The sequence below is a fragment of the Pseudomassariella vexata genome, assembly GCF_002105095.1.
Source record: "Pseudomassariella vexata strain CBS 129021 chromosome Unknown BCR38scaffold_1, whole genome shotgun sequence".
NCBI lineage: Eukaryota > Fungi > Ascomycota > Sordariomycetes > Amphisphaeriales > Pseudomassariaceae > Pseudomassariella > Pseudomassariella vexata.
Genome location: NW_024467956.1, coordinates 1,653,671 through 1,676,510, shown reverse-complemented (window position 1 = coordinate 1,676,510; position 22,840 = coordinate 1,653,671). Strand labels below are relative to the sequence as shown.

At 51.9% G+C, this 22,840-nt stretch overlaps 7 protein-coding genes across 7 annotated transcripts; 3 read left to right on the top strand and 4 right to left on the bottom strand.

Moving 5' to 3' along the window:
• Positions 1 to 2,392: 2,392 nt before the first annotated feature.
• On the top strand, positions 2,393 to 3,194 carry BCR38DRAFT_416567 (uncharacterized protein). The gene is made up of 3 exons (XM_040859113.1): positions 2,393 to 2,763; positions 2,822 to 2,893; positions 2,949 to 3,194. Exons 1-3 carry the CDS (start codon positions 2,472 to 2,474, stop codon positions 3,188 to 3,190), a joined length of 606 nt encoding a protein of 201 aa, XP_040720953.1. The 5' UTR covers positions 2,393 to 2,471; the 3' UTR covers positions 3,191 to 3,194.
• Positions 3,195 to 3,217: 23 nt separating this feature from the next.
• BCR38DRAFT_416566 (uncharacterized protein) lies at positions 3,218 to 4,057 on the bottom strand. Its single transcript, XM_040859112.1, has 2 exons — positions 3,964 to 4,057; positions 3,218 to 3,708 (listed from the first exon to the last, which is right to left on the bottom strand). The coding sequence occupies exon 2, from the start codon at positions 3,665 to 3,667 to the stop codon at positions 3,287 to 3,289; it is 381 nt and encodes a 126-aa protein (XP_040720952.1). The 5' UTR covers positions 3,668 to 3,708; positions 3,964 to 4,057; the 3' UTR covers positions 3,218 to 3,286.
• Positions 4,058 to 4,459: 402 nt separating this feature from the next.
• BCR38DRAFT_416564 (uncharacterized protein) lies at positions 4,460 to 9,529 on the bottom strand. The gene is made up of 5 exons (XM_040859111.1): positions 9,041 to 9,529; positions 8,612 to 8,974; positions 8,226 to 8,555; positions 6,081 to 8,162; positions 4,460 to 6,008 (listed from the first exon to the last, which is right to left on the bottom strand). Exons 1-5 carry the CDS (start codon positions 9,491 to 9,493, stop codon positions 4,719 to 4,721), a joined length of 4,518 nt encoding a protein of 1,505 aa, XP_040720951.1. The 5' UTR covers positions 9,494 to 9,529; the 3' UTR covers positions 4,460 to 4,718.
• Positions 9,530 to 10,135: 606 nt separating this feature from the next.
• BCR38DRAFT_8694 (uncharacterized protein) lies at positions 10,136 to 10,866 on the bottom strand. Its single transcript, XM_040865709.1, has 2 exons — positions 10,760 to 10,866; positions 10,136 to 10,695 (listed from the first exon to the last, which is right to left on the bottom strand). The coding sequence occupies exon 2, from the start codon at positions 10,650 to 10,652 to the stop codon at positions 10,221 to 10,223; it is 432 nt and encodes a 143-aa protein (XP_040720950.1). The 5' UTR covers positions 10,653 to 10,695; positions 10,760 to 10,866; the 3' UTR covers positions 10,136 to 10,220.
• A 286-nt stretch (positions 10,867 to 11,152) lies between these two features.
• BCR38DRAFT_8672 (beta-lactamase-like protein) lies at positions 11,153 to 12,390 on the bottom strand. Its single transcript, XM_040865705.1, has 2 exons — positions 12,039 to 12,390; positions 11,153 to 11,980 (listed from the first exon to the last, which is right to left on the bottom strand). Exons 1-2 carry the CDS (start codon positions 12,264 to 12,266, stop codon positions 11,240 to 11,242), a joined length of 969 nt encoding a protein of 322 aa, XP_040720949.1. The 5' UTR covers positions 12,267 to 12,390; the 3' UTR covers positions 11,153 to 11,239.
• A 115-nt stretch (positions 12,391 to 12,505) lies between these two features.
• On the top strand, positions 12,506 to 16,524 carry BCR38DRAFT_8691 (uncharacterized protein). Its single transcript, XM_040865708.1, has 7 exons — positions 12,506 to 12,699; positions 12,768 to 12,953; positions 13,010 to 13,106; positions 13,176 to 13,218; positions 13,738 to 15,392; positions 15,448 to 16,123; positions 16,191 to 16,524. The coding sequence occupies exons 2-7, from the start codon at positions 12,823 to 12,825 to the stop codon at positions 16,502 to 16,504; spliced, it is 2,916 nt and encodes a 971-aa protein (XP_040720948.1). The 5' UTR covers positions 12,506 to 12,699; positions 12,768 to 12,822; the 3' UTR covers positions 16,505 to 16,524.
• A 3,613-nt stretch (positions 16,525 to 20,137) lies between these two features.
• BCR38DRAFT_330613 (uncharacterized protein) lies at positions 20,138 to 20,935 on the top strand (the record flags this gene model as incomplete). Its single annotated transcript, XM_040854980.1, has 1 exon — positions 20,138 to 20,935. One exon carries the CDS (start codon positions 20,138 to 20,140, stop codon positions 20,933 to 20,935), a length of 798 nt encoding a protein of 265 aa, XP_040720947.1.
• Positions 20,936 to 22,840: the final 1,905 nt, after the last annotated feature.

Genomic DNA, 22,840 nt, shown 5'->3' with positions numbered 1-22,840 from the left:
GATGGTGGGTCTTTGTTGAAAGAAATAGGGGTTGAGAGGTGAATTGAGATGACATCAAAAGCAGGTTGAGCGGGTTTGTCATATGTCTCCTAGATGTGAGTGCATATGGGGGGTAAAGTGTGAGTATGGGGAAAAGCTTGGTAGGCTATGAATCTGACGAGCCGACGGCCCTCTTAGGCTGCCTATCTTATCTATAGCTACAGGGCAACCCTCCTTGTGAGCGAGGCGGGTGTCCCTCAGGTTCACGCAGTCCTTCAAATCAACACATAGTCCTTGCATATGACTGACTAGCTCCCGGGTGCGGCTCTAGCCTAGATGCTATCTTCCACGATATGTTTCATATATGGTAGGGTTGTTAAAGTCCACAAAATGGCAAAAATATACTACACCTGGGATTCGCTGGTGGCCACCCACCTAACTACTACTCTAGCGGTTGAAGGGATTGTCTTCGAGGTACGTGATCCACAAGTCATTTTCGCACACAAGTCACTTTCGCACTTTTCTTGGCACCTTCAAGTAATTCAGTAATATCCTATGCATAACCCGCAGTTTATCCTTTAAATTACTCAAAATCTTCTTCATTATCAGTTTCTACTTCTATTGAACAAGTCCTTGCATTATGTCCAGTCCCTCCGCAAATACCACAGCGCCTTATACCGGTCTGCCGGCGCTTTACAGGACGACTGCTTTCCCCTTCTTCCTCCTCCATAACCTTGATATCACCCCTCAAGGCCCGTAAAACTTGTGCATCACCTATACTAAGTGCTCCTCCATATTGGATTTGCTTATTTTTCGTCGTACGACGCTTACTTAGTATATGGTTCGTCTCACGAAGCTCTTCGTTCTCCCGACGTAATAATGCATTCTCATGCATCATTGCATGCGTAGCCTTCGTAGTCGAGTTAATTGAGTTCAAAATATGCGTCGGCGAGCTGTCTTGATGCCTCTGGACGCTACTTTTAATCAAAGTTGACTGCGATTCGGCTTCGAGGGTGTTGGTAGGCGTCTTAGAAACCCAGACGGAGGGAGGCAATTGGGGGTCGAGTGTCGGTGTTCGTACTACTTTTGCGATATCCAACGTAGATATGACCCTATCCGGGTTAAAAGGAACAATTCCAGCTGCTTCGAATCCTGATCTGATGTTTTTTTCGTGAAAAGCACCAATGAAAGCTTCTAAAAATCCAGCTAAGAAATCCTGCTTCTCAATATGGGTTTGATGCCTTCGCATTAAACCCTCCACGAACGCACCGTACAGCCGTTTCAACACACTAAAAGGTACCAAATACAAAGGCTGGAGCTTGTGGGATGAATGGGAAGGCATACACAATGTAATTACGCCGTGCGCCGCGAGGTAAGTCTCAAAATCCATCGAGTGGTGGCTCTCGTGACCATCCAATATTAAGAGACTTTTCGCACCCTTACGACGGCTAATAATATGTTGAACAAAGTGTTTTGCCCATTCCACACCAATATTATTAGTAGTCCAACCGTTATGGGAAAGGTCGACCTTCCAGTTGGCCGGTAGGTCGTTACCGCGATACCACGAAGCAAGATGAACCTTGCCCGCGAAGATGATGTACGGCGGTACCGCCCAACCTTGCGAATTAATAGCCTGGATCACCGTAACCCATTCCCAACCTCCTTGTGTAGCCTTTCTAGGCCGTCCGTGTCTTTCTGCACTCGTTACAACCATACCGGTTGTGATTATGCCCATTAGGAAGCCCGTCTCGTCAAAGTTGTAGATATCCTCTGGTAGGATACCGTATTTAGCGATTGTGTCCCTAACAAGCTCAAACCAGGCGTAATATGCGATAGGATCTTCGCTAAATACCCTCTGGTAATCAATTCGACGGTTTAAACGCGTTCGGAGGTCTTGTCGGCGGTTAACGAAGTTCGTGGTCCAGTTATTGCCGACGGGGGGCGCGTCGCGTACGCGTCGTAGGATATTCGCCATTTCTTCAACGTATCGAAGCCGAGGAGGAAATGCTCGCGCATCTAGCTCAATTATACGTCGGGCAATCGTATCCTCTTCGGTTTGAGTTAGATTTCGTTTTAACATATTAGCTTCGTGTCGCGTTTGGTCGCCGTCGAATCGATTCTTTAGTGTACGGTCGCAAACGTTGTAGATACGGCCAAGCTTACGCCATGAAATTTCAGGGTTGCGCTTTTTAGCTTGAATAGCTAGCTGAAGATCGGCTTCTTTAGATTTACGAGGAAGAAAGTACAAGCTAAGTTAAAAGGTTGAAATATTTGAAAAAGTGCGAAAGTGACTTGTGTGCGAAAATGACCTGTGGATCACGTTAAACGGTTCCATCAAGCCAATTTCAGCCTGCGCCTCGCCTTTTTACGTTTTTCTTTTGGTGCACTTTTCTGCTTATACCTTGCGTTTGGTAGCAAAATACGGACATAATGAAATATGCTAATCCTATAGCCCATGTGGATAATATAAAAGCATCGTCACATGCTATCGGATGGTATCTGCCTCAAGGCCCCACACATGGACGAGACGAGGTGTTCATATCCAGAATGGCAACGAAAGTGTTTTTCAACCTGCCCAGCTGGCAACATCGGACAAGGAAAAGGGGGTTTTCGGCATTACGGAACAACACACAGTCCAGACAAATTGGTATACTTTCGAAGATCGACCCCTATCCTTGGCATCCTTTATCGATGTTTTTATGAACAGGGTACCAGTTGTGCGTGAACCAGGATTTCTTACTCCGGAAGAACGTAGGAAGATGCTCGAAGTGGTCAGAACGCACAGTTTGTTACTCATACCATGTTAGTGTCTAAGCAATCGTATGCTGATTGAGTTTTGTAGGGGAATACGATACCGAGAATACGTGGCCACGCGTTAGAGTGGCAGGCATTACACAATACGATCACATCAAAGGCATATAATATCGTCTTCAAGTCGCCTAGGTCGCCTGTTGACTTGCTCGTCCTAGATAAAAATCTTTACGTCAAGAGTGTGGAGGAGGCTCGTTTACTGCAGCGTCGCTGGAAGAATGAAGCCGGTGTTGATATTATCCAACACATTGCCGAAAAGTTGCGGCAAACCACCAACATGAAAGTGGAAGTGGCACGAGGAGACGATGAGTATTTCGCGGGGGTGCTACGCGCAGTCGACCGTGGCATTGGAGTCCATGCCGATTATGCACCTTATGTAAGTTTAAACTGGCACCGGTGATCTCCTTCATCACGCCACGAAGTCTATCGAGCCTCCGGCTTTATATACAACGCGGTAGACACCGGCGCGAGGGGTACCAGTGGCACCTATTACGAGTTACGGGTCATCAGTTGTACTTCTATCCGCAGGTGACCCCAAATCACAGTCCTTACCGGTGAAAGTTGTTCCTTTGACGATGGGGAAGCTTCTCAGCTCGACTGATGCACCAAAGATGGGCGGCTGGTTGCCGAAATAGTGGGGGTACCACCAAGTAAGACCAGGATAACCAACGCTCTCGTCGGCAGCTGCCCTGGCTGCGCAAAGTGCCGACCCAACATCCGACTGTGCCAAGCGTTTGCCATCGGGGCAGATAACGTCAGTGACGCCCTTCTTTTTTGCCCGGGTCTCGAGTGCGTCTCTTTCGGATCGGGGGATGGGTTCGGCCAGGGACAAAGCCACCAGGCTGAAGAGGAGTACGCTTTTCAAGTTCATAATCATCTTGTTAGATTGAAACTTCCAGAGAGTAGGAAGAGATACAGGTGAGTAGCAATGAGAATCTTTGTTTATAATCTGATGATCGATGTGTTTTTTTGGATCAGTGTGGTAAAGCCAGCCGTGTAAGAAGGAGACCACCTGGGTTTTATTCCACAGATATGATAGTGATCGACAAAATTTCACCATTCCTTCTTCATGTCACTCAACAAGATAGCGGCTTCAGAAATACAGATCTGGGGGCTACATTACTATGCAAAATGAAGTCAAATGGGAAATGACACTGAGCCTTTGCCATGCAGGCGTCCCCAGAAATCGCAACCCGACCGTGGGTATCAAAGACGCCACAGAACCCGATAGCGGCTCATGCACAGTCTACTTTTTTGAAAAAACGCATCTCCGAGCATCAGAATAGCTCTCAGACGAATATTTTCTCAGCTGTCGACCAGTTTGCGAAGGGAGCAAAAATGATAATGCACGAGCTCGCCCTCGTACGGGCCGAGTGCGCTGAGCTTCGAGAGGCAAATAAGATGCTAAGCCGGCGCCGGGGGACTAAAAAAATGCAATTACGGGAAGGAGAATCACTTATTTTCCAAGAAGTACAGGACCTACGGGACTCTAGAGAGTTGGCGACGCAGATACAGCAAGAAGAGCGCCGAAATGGTGGTCGCGCAAAGCGTGTTGAAACGCGCCCGAGGCGCTGTGGTATTTGCAACGGGACTGGGCATAATGCGCGAACTTGTAACATCGCATTGCCATCTTCTGGAGAGGAAGATTCAGAGTAGTTTCAATTGATTTACCGCGTTGTGGTTTTACTATCGTAAAATTTCTATGCGAGGTTATGTAAGGGTGGCCAGCTCGGTGTACATTCACGTTATATTGTAGCTAACTCTAAAGAAGAAAAGAAGAAAAGAGTGAATCAGTAGTTGGTGTAACCAGAGCGATCCTAATATCCACAAAAGAGTGGCAAACCGACAACGAACTCACCCCAGTCACGTCATTGAAGATCATATACCAAGAAGGGGCATAGGATCCAACTCCCGTGCGCCCAACGACTTTAGTTGCTCAACCAATCGATCAACTCCTGGATAGTTGCACATTCAATGAAAATGGACGCCTTGACATCAATACCCAGCTCTGAATGGATCTTCTCAGACAGCACGAGCGACATCAATGAATCCACGCCCATTTCGGCAAAGGCAGCCTCACCTCTGGACACGTCTTCCAAATCCAGCCCTGTTTCATCTGCAATGAGCTGGAGGCAGGCGGCCACGCGAGGATTTTGATTTTGTTTATTTGCACCCTCTGTGTGCTCTTTCTGGGCGACTGCTGGCGGCGATGCAGCGGGCTCTACCGATTGCACTACAGTAATCTCATCTTGGCGTCGCGACGGGACTGTGGCATAGTTAGGCGGCTTGGAGTTGTCAGACTTGCTGACGTTGCGGTTCGTGCCGTGTGCCTGACGGCGAGGAAACATGACGGGCATCAAGGCGCGCGGAACCCGCTTGAACTTGATACCCGCACACACGCCCACAACCTTTTCGCCGTGGAGCACATATATGTCGCCTGCGAACGCGCCAGGTTCCCCTTCGACAGGAAACATGCGGACGTAGTTACGGTAGCTGATGTCCGGCTCAAGCGGCCCCGCCAGCCGTAAGTGACGCCACCCGGGCGTGATATAGAAGAAGTCGCGAGACGACCCTGTTGTTTCCTTGTCGCCTTGCACTCCGAAGGCATTCATGACGATACCGGCCAGCTGGAAGGCGCTGTCGATCCAGTGAGGAGGCGTATGCCAAGTGCCGTGACGATCGGCGTTCAGCAATATGTCAGCGGTTGCTTCCTGCGCGTCTTCATCCAGTGCTAAGCGCTGCATCCCGCGGTACCGGGCTCCGTATTCCACCACGTTTGCGAAGAGCTGGTACACGGCACTTTGCGAAAGGATGCTCACCCTGCTGTTGTCGATGCTGCCACCATGCCCTCCCGCTGCCGCTTTCCACAGCAAATCGGCACGCGCAGAGACAAGATGTGAAGCAATCTGCCACTCAGCTTGCCACATCTGCGCGTCCTCGTAGCAAACCACGGCTGTGGCAAATGCTCTTTCGGCCTTGCGAGTCCCATCTGCGTTTGCTGCGTATATGCTTACTCGAGCTTTCCTGTATGACATGTCCAAGGCTCCTTCGACTTGGATGAATTGCGCCGGCAATGATGCGCGGGATTCCTCATCGTGCACCACCTGTGCCTCGACCACCTCCATGTTCCTGACGTCCATGTACAACCTGCCAGCGTTGGGTACCATGCGTTTATACAAGTACTCACCAACAGTGAGGGTGATATCTGCCCAGACACTCTGCATAATCTGTGATTAGTAATGGCATCGACCACAACTTTGGTTAGGGGGAGAGGACAAAGTTTGACGTACTCCAGTCACTACACTCCTCCCATTAATTCTATGTCCGTCCGCTGCTCCAAGCAGATCGGGGTGGGCCAAGTTGGAGATGGCTGTCATCCGTCCCACAGACTCGCCGAATTCCTCAAAAATGATTTGTTGGACAGACGAGGTGAAGAAAGGCGGAGTTGCTGTACTGCTGTCGTTGGTCTTGCGTCCAGGATGGGCCTTGTCCAGCGTCCACGTTCCCTCGTACGGAATCCAGTAGTTCTTCTGGTTCCAATGGTATGGGTCGAGGTGAAGCAGGCGATGAGATTTCTCCTGCGGAGAGAAGTATTCATTCCACTGAACAGGCAGGCCCAGACAGTGCAATGCCGCTAGACTTGTGGTCAAGGTAGACAAGTGATCGTCATCTTTCCGCATTGACGCAAAAGTCTGCGTCGCTCCTCTTTCAAAGTGATTACGCGCGAAAGAAGTGCAAACGGGATGGGGACCTATGTCGATCCAAGCAGCCTTTTCATCTACTACGCCTTCTGCCACGGCGCTGTCTAGCGCGGTGACAAAATCTACAGGCTCGCGCGTGGCGCGCTGCAGATACGTCTCGTTGATGATCTGATTCTTGGAAACGCACTTCCCGAGGAGCGGGGAGACGACTGGGATCGCGGGGGCCTTGAATATGACACGCCGAGCAACATTTTCAAAGTCCCCGAGGATAGGCTCCAATTGTGCAGAGTGGAAAGCGAAGGGCACCTCGAGTAGGATGCACTTGAGTCCAGCACCCTGCAGCATGTCACGTAGAGAGACTATATCTGCTCGAAGGCCGCTGACGACGGTATCGGCACGCCCGTTGAGACACGAGACCTCATAATTGTACTCCTCTCCAGCCGTTCGGCACAATTCGGCGATAGCCTCGTCCGAGGCACCACGAACAGACATCATGACATGACTCCCAGGCTCGCAGGTGGCCATCATGAGTTTGGCTCGCTCGCCTACCAGGAATAAGGCATCTGCCACGGACAAGACGTCAGCTGCAACCAATGCGGCATATTCTCCTAGGCTATGTCCGATAACGACGCTGGGTGTAATGCCAAGCAGTCTCCAATACTGTGTCAAAGCGATTTGAAGGGCAACCAGGGCGAGTTGAGTGACGATCGGGCTCTTGCCTGGGGCGTCAGAAGAGTCTGAGCTGGCGCTATCTATTGAGACTACAGCCTCAAAGCTTGTGTCGCCGTCAGTGCTCGAGCCCTTGGGCGAAGGGCTTACAACATCAACATTTGCTGCATCGCCAACTATAGCAGCAAGCACTGAGGGGAGCCCCAGTTGGCGAACGACGCGATCGAGCTCGAGGACCCGGTTGCGGAAGAAAGGTGCTTGTTCGAACAACTGCGCTGCGGCACCTTGGTAAAAACAGCCTTGGCCTGAGAAAGCAAACACGACAGCCCTCTGCGTAGCTGTGGAAACATGTCTCGCATGGACATCGACATCGTCAACAGCAGCCTGCAGGAAGTGCCGAAGCTGCTCAGTGCTGGAAACAGAAGCAGCAATGCGGATGTGATGGTGTATTCGACGAGCACACGTCGTGTAAGCGACGTCGCTGAGTTCCGTCGCTTGGTGGGAATCCAGATAGCGGAGCAAAGCACCGACATTGCCCCGGAGCGAGGCTTTGCTTTTGGCTGAGATGCATACCACTTGACAGGTTGCCGTCCTCGGACGCGAGGTATCATCGTCTTCTTTGATGCGTGGCAATGGCGCATCTTCGAGCAGTAGCGTCGTGTTGCCGCCGTGAGCACCAAAGCTGTTTACAATGGAGTAGCGCTTCAAGCCATTAGACATTGGAAGCCAAGGGCTGTTTTCGGAGAGGACACCAGCATTACGATTGGCCAGATGCTGGGCCACGACAGGATTCATGGTCGTCTTTATGCCGACGTGACGCGGAATCGTGCCGTGGCGGTACATTAACAGCACCTTGATCAAGGATGCGATCCCTGCAGCAGCTTCTCCATGTCCAATATTAGACTTGACGGCACCCAAGTGCAGGCGCTGTTTGGAACGCTGTCGTCGGCCTAATGGCGCGAAGAAGTTGAGCACTGACTCTGACTCGACCGCGTCCCCAACCTGAAGTCAAGAAGTCAGCATGAAGATTCAAGAAAAAAGCCCAGAAAATGAGGATGAGCCGACCTGGGTTCCTGTGCCGTGCAGTTCGACAAAATTGACGTCCAGAGGGCTTACCCCTGCCCGGTCGAGTACTTGGCGGTAGTTTTCTTTCTGCACACCGGCATGTGGTTGAGTAATCGAAACGCTCTCTGCCGAGTGATTCGTAGCACCAGATGCGATAACCGCCAAGACTGTGTCGTTGTCCGTTAAGGCGTCTTCGAGTCGTTTTATTACTACAGAACCAACGCCGTCTCCCCGGCAGTAGCCATCGGCTCCAGCGTCCCACACCTTACACTGGCCGGTTTTGGACAAGAAGTGCCCTTTGCTTAGCATGCAGTAGATATCTGGATTCGTCTTTGGAAGTTCTCATGTCAGCACCAATCCTCGCTTAGTCTAATGATGCAACTTACAATGACGTTAAGACCCCCGGCCACTACAGTGTCAGCCTCACCAGCCCACAGCGCCGAACAGGCAGCATGAACTGCGGCCAGGCCGCTTGAGCACGCCGTGTCGATGTTAAAGCTGGGCCCCTGAAAATTGAAAAAGTAATTAATGCGACCGTTGCCGAAGGCCCGCTCAGTACCAGGAATTCCGTAGGTGCCAACCTTCTGGCTTGCGTTTACCTCGCGGTAGTCGTCGCTGGCCTGGCCGTAGTAGGTCCCAACCCGCGAGATGTGAGAGGAAGGCGTCCGATTGGGCACGAAGCCGGCCATCTCGAGCGCCTCATAGGCAGTGACGAGTGCTAGACGCTGCATAGGGTCTGTCTGTTCAGCCTGTCACAGTCCCATTGTTAGATGGCCAAGCATTTTAGATCAAACGTTGGGGCTTCATTATCTTACCTCGCGTGGTGACATATTGAAGAAGCCGGCATCGAAGTGCCCGGGGTGTGCTATGAAATTACCGAATTTTGTCCCGACAGTGTTCTCTCTTTCGCCATTGGGGTCGAAATGCGCATCGAGATCGAATCTGTCCGAGGGGATGACAGTGTGAGTATCATGGCCGTCCACTAATAATTCCCAGAATCGCTCAGGAGTATCAGCGCCCCCCGGCAGGCGACATGCCATGCCGACAATAGCCAGCTTTGAGTTTTGCGGTAAACTTGGCTTGTCTTGGACTGGAGAAAACGTTGATTCGTCTCTCATAGCCCAGTCAACGAGATCTTGGCGCCTCACACTGGTAAATGAAAGCTTATCCGTGACGGCGGAAATGATGGTGTCCGAGATAAGTGAGGTTCGGTAATGGATTATATTGCATGATGACACCATGGACAGTCCCGGTTCCGAAATTTGCATCACCACACCATCGGCGAGCTTGTCAAAATACAGCGGCTTAGTTAGGGCTTCGGTGCAGATGGCCTCTATTAAGTGGTACGCATCTGTAGCCAGAAAAGGCCCCCCCGTGTATGGCGATAGCAGCGGCAACTGGACGGGACGGGAACCCCATCTCTCCCGGGCTCCAGCTGTCTCGAGGATGGCACGTACGTCATCGGGGTCATACAGATTAGGGACATGGCAGACACCTCCTGAGATAGGCAGCGGGGAGTGTCGTGATGATCCCAATAACTGCGACTGGCGGAAGAGCTCCGCGAGACGAGCCGGGGGACCGGTGACGCCTACCGAAGCATGGTCGATGTGGCTTATGCTGACCTGAGTCAGTGGTGTCGTCTTCTGACCACTCATCAACGACTCGTCTCGACCGTTGAAGTGGTCCAGCTCGGCCTGTACAGCCTCTGCTGGCATGCCAACTATCACTGAAGCCCAACTAACGGACGACGACGCTGCCTCTGCACGAACAGTGTTCTCGAGGAGCTGGGAGATCCGGTTCACATGAAGACAAAAGGCAAAAGCCATCCGCACGCTTTCAGCACCGTAATGAATGAGGTCTGCGAGAGAAGTTGAGACGGCCACTGCTGCAGCTGAGAAGAGGCCTATGCTTATGCCTGCCAGGCACGTTACTCCCGAATTCCTTCCCGCCTCGTGGAAGTATGGAATATTGTGTGCTTCGTGGTGACTGATGTACTTAGCACAAGACGAAGACGAGAAGAGCTCGTTGGGGAAAAACTGACCCTATCAGCATGGCCATCTCGTAGATGCAGACGAAGGCACCCTCCCAAGTGCCACCTAAGGGACCGTCCTTCAGCTCCTTCCAGTGCGAAGCCAGCGTGATGACATGGTGGAACGGCGGGACGGAATCACGCAGCGGACGTGGAAGCTTCTGGACCTCTTGTCTCAGAACCGAAGTGCACTCGTGCAAGAAATGGGCAAGCAGGGGATGTCGAGGTAGCTTGGAAAATCTATGAAGACGGCGGAACAGGTCCTGAACATCGCCGCTTGGGAACTCATGACTGAACAGGATAAATCGGGTAAGTCGATCGGCACCGTTGGTGACTTCTACGTCTCCTGGCGAGGTGGGCTCAGAACCAGTGATAACGTTGGCGTTGTTCATTGCCATATTTTGTTGGCAGTTGTCTTCATGGAGAGAAATTCCGATTGTACTATCGGCCAAGTTCAAGTAAGCTGCACGACGCGGACGGGCTGGAGCCATAATGGAAGACTGACCGTGCTCAAGATATATTTGATTGTTTACATGTATGAGAACAACTATGCACAGGTACCCAAGTACTTAGGTACATAGAAGAGCGGACCAGTCGCCAGGCCGAGCGTCGTGAAGGAATATAGGCGTAAGCAGCGGAGGAACGCATCGCTGACTGCATATAGTACCCATAGACTCGGAATTCGACCCGGTGGATTATACTGCTGCGCACCGAGATTGCTAGCTCGAGACGGCTCCCGAGAATTTTCTGCATCAACCATTACTCGGGTGTGATCTGAGACCCAAATTAATTCCACCCTATTTGCGCCGCATCAAGTCGGCCGCAAGCCCGCCAAGAACAAGTACCTATCTCATCACTTGCGAACATATACGCATGTTTTTTCCCAGGTGCCTGTCGGCTGCAATTAACATCGCAATTTTGTCTACAATAGACAATCCAACTGCACCGTAAATCAACACTTTTTGAAATGCGCAATTTAAATACACTACATAGATTGGGCTCTCGCAAACCAATGCCTCGTTTTGTCCAGTCCGACCAGCTTGGAGCCTACCTTGCCGTGCTCGGCCAGCATGAATAAGACCTGATTCAGCAGCGGTTTTAAAGCCGATTCAAAGGCTGCGTTGTCCTCGGAGACAGCCCCGTAGAGAACACGGCTGATGTCGGTGGTGGACAGACCCTCGCCCTCGCCACTACTGTTACTTCTGCTGCTGCTGCTACTACTACTATTCTGCAACACGGCAGCATAGATCTGGCGCTCCCGCGCTTCCCGCTGGGCAATGTACATGGCCAGCTTCCGCGGAAGGTCGCGGATCACGACGCCGTGGCCGGGGTAGCCGACTCGGCACTCCAGACGCGCCATGAGCCGCAAGCTCGCCGTGTAGGCGCCCAGATCCTCGGCCACACTATATCCATGACCCAGCACATTGTCACCGGTGAAGAGCGCGCTCTCCTCTTCCAGCACGAAGCATGCATGGTCCGTCGTGTGCCCCGGCGTCAATACCGCCCGCAGCGTCGCGCCCTCCGTCCGGAAGACCTGCCCGTCAGCGATGGCGTGCTGAAACGGGTCGGGCGTGTGTTTGTGAACCGTTGTGCGGGCGTCATAGGCGACGAGGTCGGCCACGCCGCCCGTGTGATCACCGTGCCAGTGTGTGAGAAGCACATGCGAGATTGACAGGTCGTGGTCTTCGAGGTATCGGGTCACCCTCTTGGCCCATTGAGGGAAGCCCTGTTTGCGGGAGGCATCGGTTAGAATTAAACACAGGGTTTGGAAGAGCCAGACTTGCCTCGCCCGTGTCGATGAGTATCCTGGTGCTGCCGGTGCCGACGAGGTACGTGTTGGTCCCCTGGAGCTGCATGTTTCCCGGGTTTCCGCCGAGGAACCGCACGACGCAGCCAGAGATGTCTTCGTCGACGTCGGGCAGAGCAGGGAGTTTGCTGCGCTGCGTTGAGAGGTAGTCGACCCAGAAGCCGGACGAGTAAAAGCCCTGAGGCTTGGCGGTTGGAGAGGCCATTGCAACTACAACTTGTTCACAACGAGCAACTAATTTGCGAGAAATGGTGCACGCACCGATGTTTCATGATGCGCGCAGGTGTGTGTTTCCGCTCGTGAATCGTTTCTGAATGCGAAGGAAGGCCTTAGCCGTGGCGTTGAGGAATTCACATTCTTGCCCCCCACAACTGCGCATCTGCAAGTGACAATCATTTTGAGGCCATATAGGTCAATCCTGCTTCCATACGCGTAAAATCCCCCGGAATCAACACTATTCATCTATTGTCAATGCTGCGTTGCATCTGACATTGGAAAATCGGATCCCGAGGGTAAGCATTGCACTTGGAGTATGCATGCCGTCAGCACCCCGAAAACCTTCCGGCAGGATTCCAGCCCGGAAACAGGGCCAAGCCACGCCCCGAAAATTGAATCCGCGGACTGCAGAGGCATCAGCCGTGAGTTGAAACTGTAGCCAGAGGCGCATATATGAGTGGTAGATTTGTCTAACGACTTGTCCTTCAAGATGCATCCACAAACAGAACACCATCCTGAGAACCATCGCTTTTGAAAAAACCATCATGATAGCCACCATTCCGGAAAAGTGCACCGTGTTGGTGGTGGGCGGCGGGCCGGCAGGGTCCTACGCTGCCTCAGCTCTGGCGCGCGAGGGCATCGATGTTGTCCTCCTCGAGGCAGACAAGTTCCCGAGGTGCGTTCATGACCTCAATGGCATTTGACGCAAGTTTTGTCTTACACGCGCACCAGATACCACATTGGCGAAAGCATGCTGCCCTCCATGCGACACTTTCTCAAGTTCATCGACGCCTACGAGAAGTGGGATGCTTATGGGTTTAACATAAAGGTACCTAGAACACGCTTGATGGATGCCCCTATTGAATTCCTTGAGAGCTGACGCTCGATACATTAACAGAAAGGAGGCGCCTTTCGCCTGAATTGGTCGCGGCCTGAAACATGTGAGTTACTGTGGTGGTGTTGGTGGATTGAGACCCAAAGATTGCACAAGGGTTATACGTGGTTTTAATTTCTTTTCCCTCATTGTCATCCGGTCAGGTTGATGCCTTCGACAACCACCTCAAATCGCCATCACAGCTTCATGACGTGCCGAACAGGAGGAGTGAGGGACAGTCATCTTGTTTCGCGCAGACAATTTGTGCATCTTGGTCATCATGCCCACTTACACCCTTTAACACATATCCAGTCCCTTCCTCACATTCTGATCAGAGAATCGAATGGCATTTCTCCCGAATCTACGAAGTGTTGAGGTCTTGAGAACCCATTTGGGCTCTTGAGTGGCTCAATCTCGTAGTGCTGGTAGCCCAGATCTCCGACTTCAATTCAAACCTTCCCCCCCGCCCCACGCGCTTTATCTTCTTTTCTCCCCCTTTTTCCCCTTTTCTCTCATCTTCTGCGACAAGCCCTCAATAGAAAATGCTGTTTGGAGTGGGGGTCAGTAACTAACACTCGATCTGTAGATACCGACTTCGTCGCAGCTGGTGGCCCTGGGGGCTACGCCTGGAATGTGGTTCGATCTGAAGCAGACGAGCTGTTGTTCAAGCACGCAGCAGAATGCGGCGTCAAGACCTTTGACGAGACCAAGGTGGCCTCGATTGAGTTTGCCGAGCCTGCCTCTTCCGACTCTCAGAACTTTGGCCGTCCCGTATCTGCGACATGGACCCGCAAAGATGGGACCACTGGCACCATCTCGCTTGACTATGTCGTCGACGCATCGGGCCGGGCCGGTCTCATCAGCACCAAGTATCTTAAGAATCGATCCTACAACCAGGGGTCGAAGAACATTGCCAGCTGGGGCTACTGGAAGGGCGGCGGCGTCCACGGAGTCGGAACATTCAAGGAGGGCGCCCCCTATTTCGAAGCGCTCAAGGACGGGAGCGGATGGGTGTGGTTCATCCCACTCCACAACGGCAAACATTCGGTCGGCATCGTGCAGAACCAAGAGATGGCCACCAAGAAGAAGCGAGAGATGGCCGAGCCCTCGTCCGCGGGCTTCTACAAGCAGTCTCTTGAGCTCGTGCCCGGTATCAAGGAACTCCTCGCGAACGCCGAGCTCGTGTCGGACATCAAGTCGGCATCTGATTGGTCCTACAGCGCCTCGAGCTACGCCTTCCCCGGTGTGCGTATTGCTGGCGACGCTGGCTCTTTTATCGATCCCTTTTTCTCCTCGGGCGTCCACTTAGCCCTCTCCGGCGGCCTGTCCTCGGCAACCACCATCGCAGCCGCCATTCGCGGCGACTGCAACGAGGAAAAGGCGGCGTCGTGGCACGATAAGAAGACAGCCGAGAGCTACACGCGCTTTCTCGTCGTCGTGTCCAGCGCTTTGAAGCAGATCCGGTCTCAGGACCAGCCCATCATCAACGACTTTGACGAGCAGAGCTTCGAGCGGGCGTTCGACCTGTTCCGGCCCATCATCCAGGGCCAGGTCGACGCCGACGCGCGGGGCAAGCTGAGCCAGGCCGAGATCTCCAAGACGGTCGAGTTCTGCTTCAAGGCGTTCGCGCACGTCTCGTTCGAGGAGAAGGAAGCGCTCATCGCCAAGCTGAAGCAGCTGGGCCTCGACGGCGACGCCTACGACGAGTCCAACAGAGCCGCGCTCGACGCCATCGAGAAGAAGCTGACGGCCGAGGAGCAGTCCATCCTCAAGACACTCAAGGGCCGCCGCATGGTGCGCCCCGAGGACTCGCTCAACATCGACAACTTCACGCTTGACTCCATCGACGGCCTCGCCCCGCGTCTGGAGCGCGGCCGGCTGGGCTTGCAGGGGGCCAAGAAAGCCCAGGTCAAGTTCACCGCACACGATTCGCTGTCGTTCCTGAACGGCGAGGCTAGAGCGGCGAACAAGCTGCAAAATGGCCATGCGGCCGCTAATGGAACCGGTCATGCGAACGATCATGCGAACGGTCATGCAAGTGATCACGCAAATGGTCACGCAAACGGCCACTCAGATATTCACGGGGTCGAGAAGTCACTAGTAGACCTCGTAATGTCCGAGGAGAGGCTCCCGTCGGCATCCCTTGACGAGTCTAGCAGACACCGGTTGATGTCGTCTTTGCACGAGTCGGCCGAGGAACTTGAGACGCCATACGACACCATGCTGCGCTTTGTCAATGCTGTAAGTAATCGAAGCCATGAATTAACTCCTCGACAATGCTCATCATGCTGTACAGGGCCGACAAGTAGCGCTGATCAAGATCGGCGGCGACCTTGGAATCTTCAAGTCCCTCGCTGACAGCAAGACGCCGTTGTGTTCGACGCAGTTGGCAGAGGGGACCGGGGCCGATCCGACACTCTTCAGTCGCATCATGCGCTACCTGGTCGCCAACCGTCTCGTGGCCGAGGTATCGCCGGACCACTACGTCGCCCGCAAGACCACACACGCCCTGGCGGACCCGCGCATCGAGAGCCCCATGCGCTTCTTTCACGCCGTCAGCAACCCAGCCTTCCAGGCCCTGCCCGACTTCCTCCGGGAGACGGGGTACCAGAACCAAACACAACGCCAGGCCCTCCAGAAGGGGCTCGGCACTGAGCTGGGCCTCTTCCCCTGGCTGAAGCAGCGCCCAGACCTGCTGAGGGACTTCCAGAGCCTCATGGGCGTGCCCAAGGAGGGCAACTGCCTCGACGTGATTCCGCTCGACGACTCGGTCTGCAGCGGGCACAAGGGTCCCGTGTTCGTGGACATTGGCGGCAACACGGGCCAGCAGGCAGGCGGCCTGGTGGCCAAATACCCCGCGCTCGCCGGCCGCGTGGTGGTCCAGGACCGCCAGGAGACGGTCAACAGCGCCACGGGCGTCAAGGGGGTTCAGTTTATGGCGCATGATTTCTTCAGCCCGCAGCCGGTGAAGGGTAAGTCGACTCGTCGTTAGCACCACTCCAGGCAACATCGAACTTTTTGACTGACTGAAACAAACAGGAGCCAAGTACTACTACCTGCGCGCCGTCCTGCACAATTGGGACGACGACAAGGCGGCGCAGATCCTGGCCAATATTGTCCCCGCCATGTCGGCCGACTCGCTGGTGCTGATCGACGAGGTCATCATGCCGGACATGGGCGCGCACGTCTGGCCCGCGGGGCTGGACCTCCAGATGTACACGCTGTTTGGCGCGTCGGAGCGGACGGCAAAGCAGTGGGATGCCCTACTCCAGCGAGCAGGTCTGCAGCCCGTGTCGGTCAAGAAATATGCTCCTGTCATGGGGAGTTCTGTTATCTTTGCTGCACCAAAATGACTCTGTCTGTAGCGTAGGACTACTTTGCGATGTAATGAATTAGGAAATTGCAATATCACAACGTCGCTGTATTGTGTTATGCATTTGTGAACGTCTGTGTTGCCAGCGGGGAGAATTGTTCGTGTATGTGGCTTGTCTTTATCTAGGATAACACAAGGACATACTTTCACATATTACTAATTACGAGAAAAAAGACAGACCGGAAAAATATTGTGCCAGCCAACATGCAGAAGCCATCATCGTCTTTTTGACTTGAGCATTCTGGGATACTCGTTGCGTGACTTTGCATGCGTAAATAACCTGCTCAACAGCATCTGAGAGAGTCGGTTGTTTTTCCCCAGAGCGTCAGGGAGGCGTTTCTCCTGAGCTCCGGGGATTTCAGCACGACCAGAGAAGCCGTGTGCTTAAGTACTAAAGTACGTACGTATTGCTTGCCTTGAGCTGGTGTTTGCGCTGCTCCAAGACAGTGGACCGACGCCATAGATCCTCAACTACTTGCGAACATTATAGCTAGCTTGTATTTATTTTATTTGATGCCCGCCGTTAAAGTCCCCAGTAATCTCATAGAGGATGTTAGGAAATGATATATGCTGAACTAGAGAAGCTACGTCAGACTAGCGACGGAATGCTAGCTTCAAGTCGCACCGGAGAAACTAGGCTCTACCAGTAGAATAGTTTACCACTAGTCCTCTGTGATAATCTAAGGAAGCTGTTTAAGTATATATTTAGGCAGGACAATTTTTGAGACGTAATATAGCGTTACCACATTCAGCTATAATGCCTTTTGGAATATTTACTTTACGCCGCTTTGCTGCCCAGAAATTCGCGCGTAAGGCAGTGACTGAGCCAATATATACACATTGTTCGTCTGCGTCGCTGTCGTCGTCGTTGCACTACTCGATGTAGCTCCTCCGGTGTCACCCAGCGTGGCTGCGGCTGTGGTCTGGCTTCGCATCAGGGCTCTTCGCATCGCCATTTTCTCCCCAACGGTCCGTACGCCCGGAGACGGGTGGAGAGATCAACGTGTCAGGGTACGGCTAGGCCGAAGGCAATAGTACAGAGTGATGGGGAGTAACGGGCGTCCCTCCTACGTAGCACCGGGTGGTCACTGGCGGTCTCAGGTAGGGGTGCCCACGGTGATGCATTGATCTCTGCTCCTTCCCTATCCTACTTCAAGATGGTCCTTATATAGATAGCTAGGCCGCCGCTTGGACCCGGCATAACAGCAGGGTCGGCGATGCCAAGGATCTTGACTCTCGTCATCCCAAAGCTTCACATAGATTGTAATCATGACTCGGGAGTCTTTTGTCCGAAACACCCCTCCGGCGCCCCACCGGTGTCTTGCGTTCAGTGTCCTGACACCCACTGGTGCCTATGGCATTCTGTTCTCTGACAGACCGGTAGCTATTGCTTGAAGAGCTCGATAAATATCATCTTCGGTATATTGACTCATATTAGTGTAAAGAAGACGTACATAAAATTTCGTAACGATTGAATCGATATTAGTAAAGAAAAAAGAGGTTGAAGTTAGAGGCTAGCGGTGTTGATGAGGCATTTTTGGGTGTCCCACATGTGGGGGTGTCCCGGATGTGGATGTGGGACGTTATAAGAAGGCTTCTCAATAAGGCCGTACTTATCCTCAACATAATCTTTCATCCAGTTCCAGCATAACTCAATTGGGTTAGCAGAAAACACTAATAATAAACTAGGTACTAATAATCAGTAACTTATATTATTTAATCTAGGGAATGCCATATCAGGCCCTCCCACCATTAAAGGCATTAAAAAATTTAGATCTGGCGAGTAAGGCGGCCACGAGATCACTTTCACACCGCTCTCTTCGAACTCTTTTAGAGTTGACGTACTCAACAAGCTGAGCTTCCTGCTGTGTACTAAGCTCTCGTGGGCGGCCTGTACGAGGCTTAACGGCAGCGGATTCAGCCCGAATATCATGCTTAACCTGGCCAATAGAGAAGCCCGTTTGCCTCGCAATAGCAGTCGGGCCGAGGCAGTCATCGAAATAGAGCGTCCGGACTCGTAGGCGGTCAGCCTCTGTCAAGTGCTTCGTATAAATATCTCGTGGTCGGCGCTCTATAGTTACGTTAATAATGCTGAAGATAGATTAATGAGGGAAACAATCGTTAGTTAGGTCTGGAAGTGCTCCAATGTAAGCTAAGCTCAATTTAGTATAGCGTGCGTATTGATCTCACACGGAGGTACTTAACAGGGGTGAAAAACATTGGCCTATAGTAGACAAGTTGGTTTTCTAGGAAGCGTAGGGCGGACGAGCCTGCGGTTGCTCTGTTCTAGTAGTGGGCCGCTACTTATGTTGGGAGGGACTAGTTAAGTCACGTCGTGCTGGAGCTCATAAAAACTCAGTACTAGCGCTCATTGAGCTTCTTTTTAATAAACATACCCCTCCATCCCTCGTCACTTGCCCACCTTACACAGATCTCAGATCTACTATGGTATACATGCAATACAACCCAAGGCAACAGCCTCGAGTGCGCAGCTGAGAATTCGCCGCCCGTGCAGAGCAAAGAACGCCTCCTAGAACTACTCTATCAGAGAGATATGGAGGGTCCTATTTGAGACATCCTTCCAGCCGCTCACGTACCAGTACGTTTTTGTGGTGCTGCAGCGTCACAGCCTTATTTTGCCACCCTGACGGGTAAGTCCTCTGAGTCTTTTACGGAAAGGTTTTCCGGTAGAGATTCGCTTTCCTCCACAAATTCGCCCACTTCCCACTCTCCTCTCCTAACCCATTTTTATGACTGCCTCTGGCGCCCTCCTAGGTAGCAGTCCGTGATTTCTCGGTTTCCTGCAGGGTCACAATTCTCTCCAATATAACGCAGCCGAGTTTGAATATATAAGCCTCGCGACGCACAGGAATGTCGCATCCTGGTCCAATGGTACCCAAAAGTGTCATACGTGGCAAAAATGCTCGTTAATATAAGGGTGACAAGCTTTGAGGCGAGCGTTGTGGGTCGCGCCAAAATGCTTAAGCGTGGGCAGTTCTGTTTATTTGCAACGCGCGGAATGCCGATAGTAACACAAGGTATGATTATAGATGCAGTCAGACTGGATGCCCGTTTTGGGGCAGGATGGGTGGGTCCTACGGATATAGAGTAGTATCCGCGCTTACGCCCCCAATCCGTGCTTACGCCCCAATCCGTCTAGGACAACGCAAGCCATCCTGGCCAAATCAAGCAATCTGACTGAAAATCTCTGCACAGTGCCTTATTGCAACCCAAAGTTGGCAGTGCATCTAATTTGATTCACTATCAAAAACTTAATCAACAAACACGCTACTTGTGGTCTAATAACCTTGATGATTGAGCAGTTGCTGCAGTGAGATTTTAGTGCAGTGAGATGCTACTGCAGTGAGATTGTTTCCACGCTAGGGGATATTCGAGGCTGGATTCCGTAGCACCGGCCTGATAAGAGAACACTTTTTAATGCAGGCTTTTGCAAGTCGGTTGCGGGTTGGGATAGTATAAGACATCTCCAAGACCGAGCGCGCTCGTTTAAATACTTCGTGTATCATGGATCGCTGCGTTGGCTATGGATGCCACGGGCGAATTTGAGCGCAGAGTGTCTCTGCAGCTCATGAAAACACCGCAGGATGCATTGATGGATGTCGAAAACTCAGTCCCTGATTTGGGACCATTCAGTTTCGAAGGAAAAGACATACCCCCTGAGTGGCTAGACGACATCTTTCCTATCACAGACAAATGGCCGGCAGACCATGGCTATGATCACTTGAGAGGACAGGAGAACATGGGCACACCCGTGGAACTTCCAGCAGAACGAACATGTCACAATCCTCAAGGTCCTTGTCTCAGCTTGGCAACAGGCCTCCTCAAGTCCATGCACATCAGTTCCCCATCCTGCCTCTTGGGGGGATGCAGCATGAGTAAGCAGGATCAGCAGCAGTGCCCGGTCGATGCGACCCTGTCCACCTGTCAGAGAAGTCTGCGAGTCATGCGCGGCCTCCTCAGGTGCCCCTGCTACTCCAGCCCTCAGCTGCAGCTCCTAGTCACCGTCATCTGCAACGAGACGATAGCCTGGTACTGGCGCATCATCAGCACGTACAACAGCAGCCGCCATCACCCCGGCACGAGAATGGAGCGCGGTACCAGAGGCGAGGCTTCCACACAGGCAGAAGCCCCGCTCCTGAGACGACCCTTCTTCATCGGCGACCACTATTTGGAGGGCCACTTGGAGAAGATGCTGATTGGCCAGGTGATCTCCAGCAGGTTGCAGGAGCTGGAAGGTCTGGCCAGAGAAATGGCCCGGAAGGACAAGAACGGCGGCTGTCCGATGCTACATGGCGTGAACATGAGAAGGGATACTTTCCTCCATGCCCAGCTAAGCGCCATTAGACGCGAGGTAGATAGCCTGCAGGACGAGACACTAGGGGACGATTGATAAAGTTACGTTCTTGTATTCTTAGACTTGACATCTGGACTTGGTGTGGCTAAGTTATTATGTCAGAAGTGGTACCTGCGCAGCGACCACTACTTATTTCCAGACCAACAACACTAGCCTAGCTTTCTTTCCTCACCACAATACATCACTTCTATTGTGTGTCCCTCAACAGGTTATGAGCCCTCACGCTCACGCGCATCACGAATAATTGCATTTCTGAAGCATTATTCGTCATCATCATCATTTCGATCATTTGCACAATTTTCGGCATCTGATTCGACCTTTATTTCGCGAAGTTGGCCTTCGAAGGTCCGCTACGGTAGGTGCACGAATCTGCTGCAACCTGCAGCAGCGTGGTCACTCTCCAACTTCACGGCTTGATCACAACAACAGCATTGAGAATAGTGACTGCACGAGCCTAAATCATTGATTCTGGCCTTGCAGCTCATCACTACACACTTTCCTCGGATTCGTTGATTTCTGCAGTTTTTCCACTTTGTTGGAAGGAACGCGTATCCGACGTCATTACCTTGAAGTGGGTCACGAAAAAAACTTCGTGCCTGCCTCAAGCTTCAACACTACTTAACATCACACAAAATTGCGTCCATCTGATAACGCAGTGACTTCACGATCGCATCATGGCGACCGAAGCATCTGTACGGCTGGCGCCAATTCTTCAGCTGGAAGGCGAGAAGAACCTCAAACTCTGGCAAGTGCAAGTAACTCAACATGCCGAATACTTTGGCCTCGAAGCCTTCCTCGATGGCACATCAACAGCACCACATGAAAGCGCGCCTTCTGAAGAGAAACTCAGATACAAGCAAAAGCAGATCCACACTATGTCATTGCTTACTTCAAGCATCGTCAAGGTTCATGAAAAGCTGGAATCAGCAGGATGGGACATGCTTACTGAAAAAGATCCCTCTGTTCTCTACAGTTTGATTCTCAGAACCATTCCCAAAGAGTCCGAGAACAATGTACCAGCAATGTTCTATGAGCTCGTCGGCCTTATGAAAATTCCTGAAGGCCAGAAGCTCGAGAAATGGTCATCTCGACTCAACTATCTTATCAATCGTCTCACTGCCCTACAATGTGGCATGTCCGACAAAGCTCTGACACTGATCGCGCTCAAAGCATTTCAACAACGTTATCCCTTGGTCCATGGTTTTCTTACCAGATCTTTCCAAGAGGGTAATTTGACGTGGAAGAAAATGCAAGAAGAGATCACTCGCAAGGCAAATGAAGAAGCACACAACCCCGAGATCATGTTACAGATCAAAAATAACCAAGGTAATTCAACTCTAGGCTCACAGGCAAATAAAGAGAAGGAAAACACAAACGACAACCAAGACAAGAAATGCAAGACGGAACACTGCAATACTTGCAAACGCAAACATCCAACCACTTGGCCTCTCTGTAACTATTGCAAGTTGCACCACACCGGCGACTGTTTTCGACAATTCCCAGAAAAGGCATCTGAACAATGGCGCAAACGTAATATGCCAGACTGGAAGCCTTCATCGAATGAAAATGCCTCAAAAGACGCACTTGATGTCAATACGAATCTTGGCCAACTTTGTCTTCAACCAGATTCAGTAGCGAAGCGTCCAACCAATCTGGGTCTCTTCGGCAATCTAATGTGTTTGCCAGCCAACACAATCTCAACTGATGGTGATGGAACAGATTACCTGACTCGTGACAGCTTCATCAATGACTCTGGTGCTGGAGGACACGTAGTCAATGATTTGAAGTGGTTTACCTCACTACGTCAACTTCCTGAACCAATCTACATGGACACAGCTAATGGTGGCGTTGCTGCTGCCACAGCTGTTGGCACCATTAAGATTCATCCTCAAAGAACTGATAGTAAACAGGTTAATTGGACTATCGGTAGTGTTCTCTATA

Bases quoted from the DNA above. Each gene is read 5' to 3' on its own strand.
- BCR38DRAFT_416567 (XM_040859113.1), top strand. From the start codon at position 2,472: ATGGTATCTGCCTCAAGGCCCCACACATGGACGAGACGAGGTGTTCAT. The intron at 2,764-2,821 runs GTTTGTTACTCA...TGAGTTTTGTAG, and splicing joins CGAAGTGGTCAGAACGCACA to GGGAATACGATACCGAGAAT. The intron at 2,894-2,948 runs GCATATAATATC...TGCTCGTCCTAG, and splicing joins ACAATACGATCACATCAAAG to ATAAAAATCTTTACGTCAAG.
- BCR38DRAFT_416566 (XM_040859112.1), bottom strand. From the start codon at position 3,667: ATGATTATGAACTTGAAAAGCGTACTCCTCTTCAGCCTGGTGGCTTTG.
- BCR38DRAFT_416564 (XM_040859111.1), bottom strand. From the start codon at position 9,493: ATGCAAATTTCGGAACCGGGACTGTCCATGGTGTCATCATGCAATATA. The intron at 8,163-8,225 runs GTCGGCTCATCC...TCTTGACTTCAG, and splicing joins TGCACGGCACAGGAACCCAG to GTTGGGGACGCGGTCGAGTC. The intron at 6,009-6,080 runs GTACGTCAAACT...CAGATTATGCAG, and splicing joins GGAGGAGTGTAGTGACTGGA to AGTGTCTGGGCAGATATCAC.
- BCR38DRAFT_8694 (XM_040865709.1), bottom strand. From the start codon at position 10,652: ATGGCAATGAACAACGCCAACGTTATCACTGGTTCTGAGCCCACCTCG.
- BCR38DRAFT_8672 (XM_040865705.1), bottom strand. From the start codon at position 12,266: ATGGCCTCTCCAACCGCCAAGCCTCAGGGCTTTTACTCGTCCGGCTTC. The intron at 11,981-12,038 runs GCAAGTCTGGCT...TCCCGCAAACAG, and splicing joins TACTCATCGACACGGGCGAG to GGCTTCCCTCAATGGGCCAA.
- BCR38DRAFT_8691 (XM_040865708.1), top strand. From the start codon at position 12,823: ATGATAGCCACCATTCCGGAAAAGTGCACCGTGTTGGTGGTGGGCGGC. The intron at 15,393-15,447 runs GTAAGTAATCGA...CATGCTGTACAG, and splicing joins TGCTGCGCTTTGTCAATGCT to GGCCGACAAGTAGCGCTGAT. The intron at 16,124-16,190 runs GTAAGTCGACTC...TGAAACAAACAG, and splicing joins CAGCCCGCAGCCGGTGAAGG to GAGCCAAGTACTACTACCTG.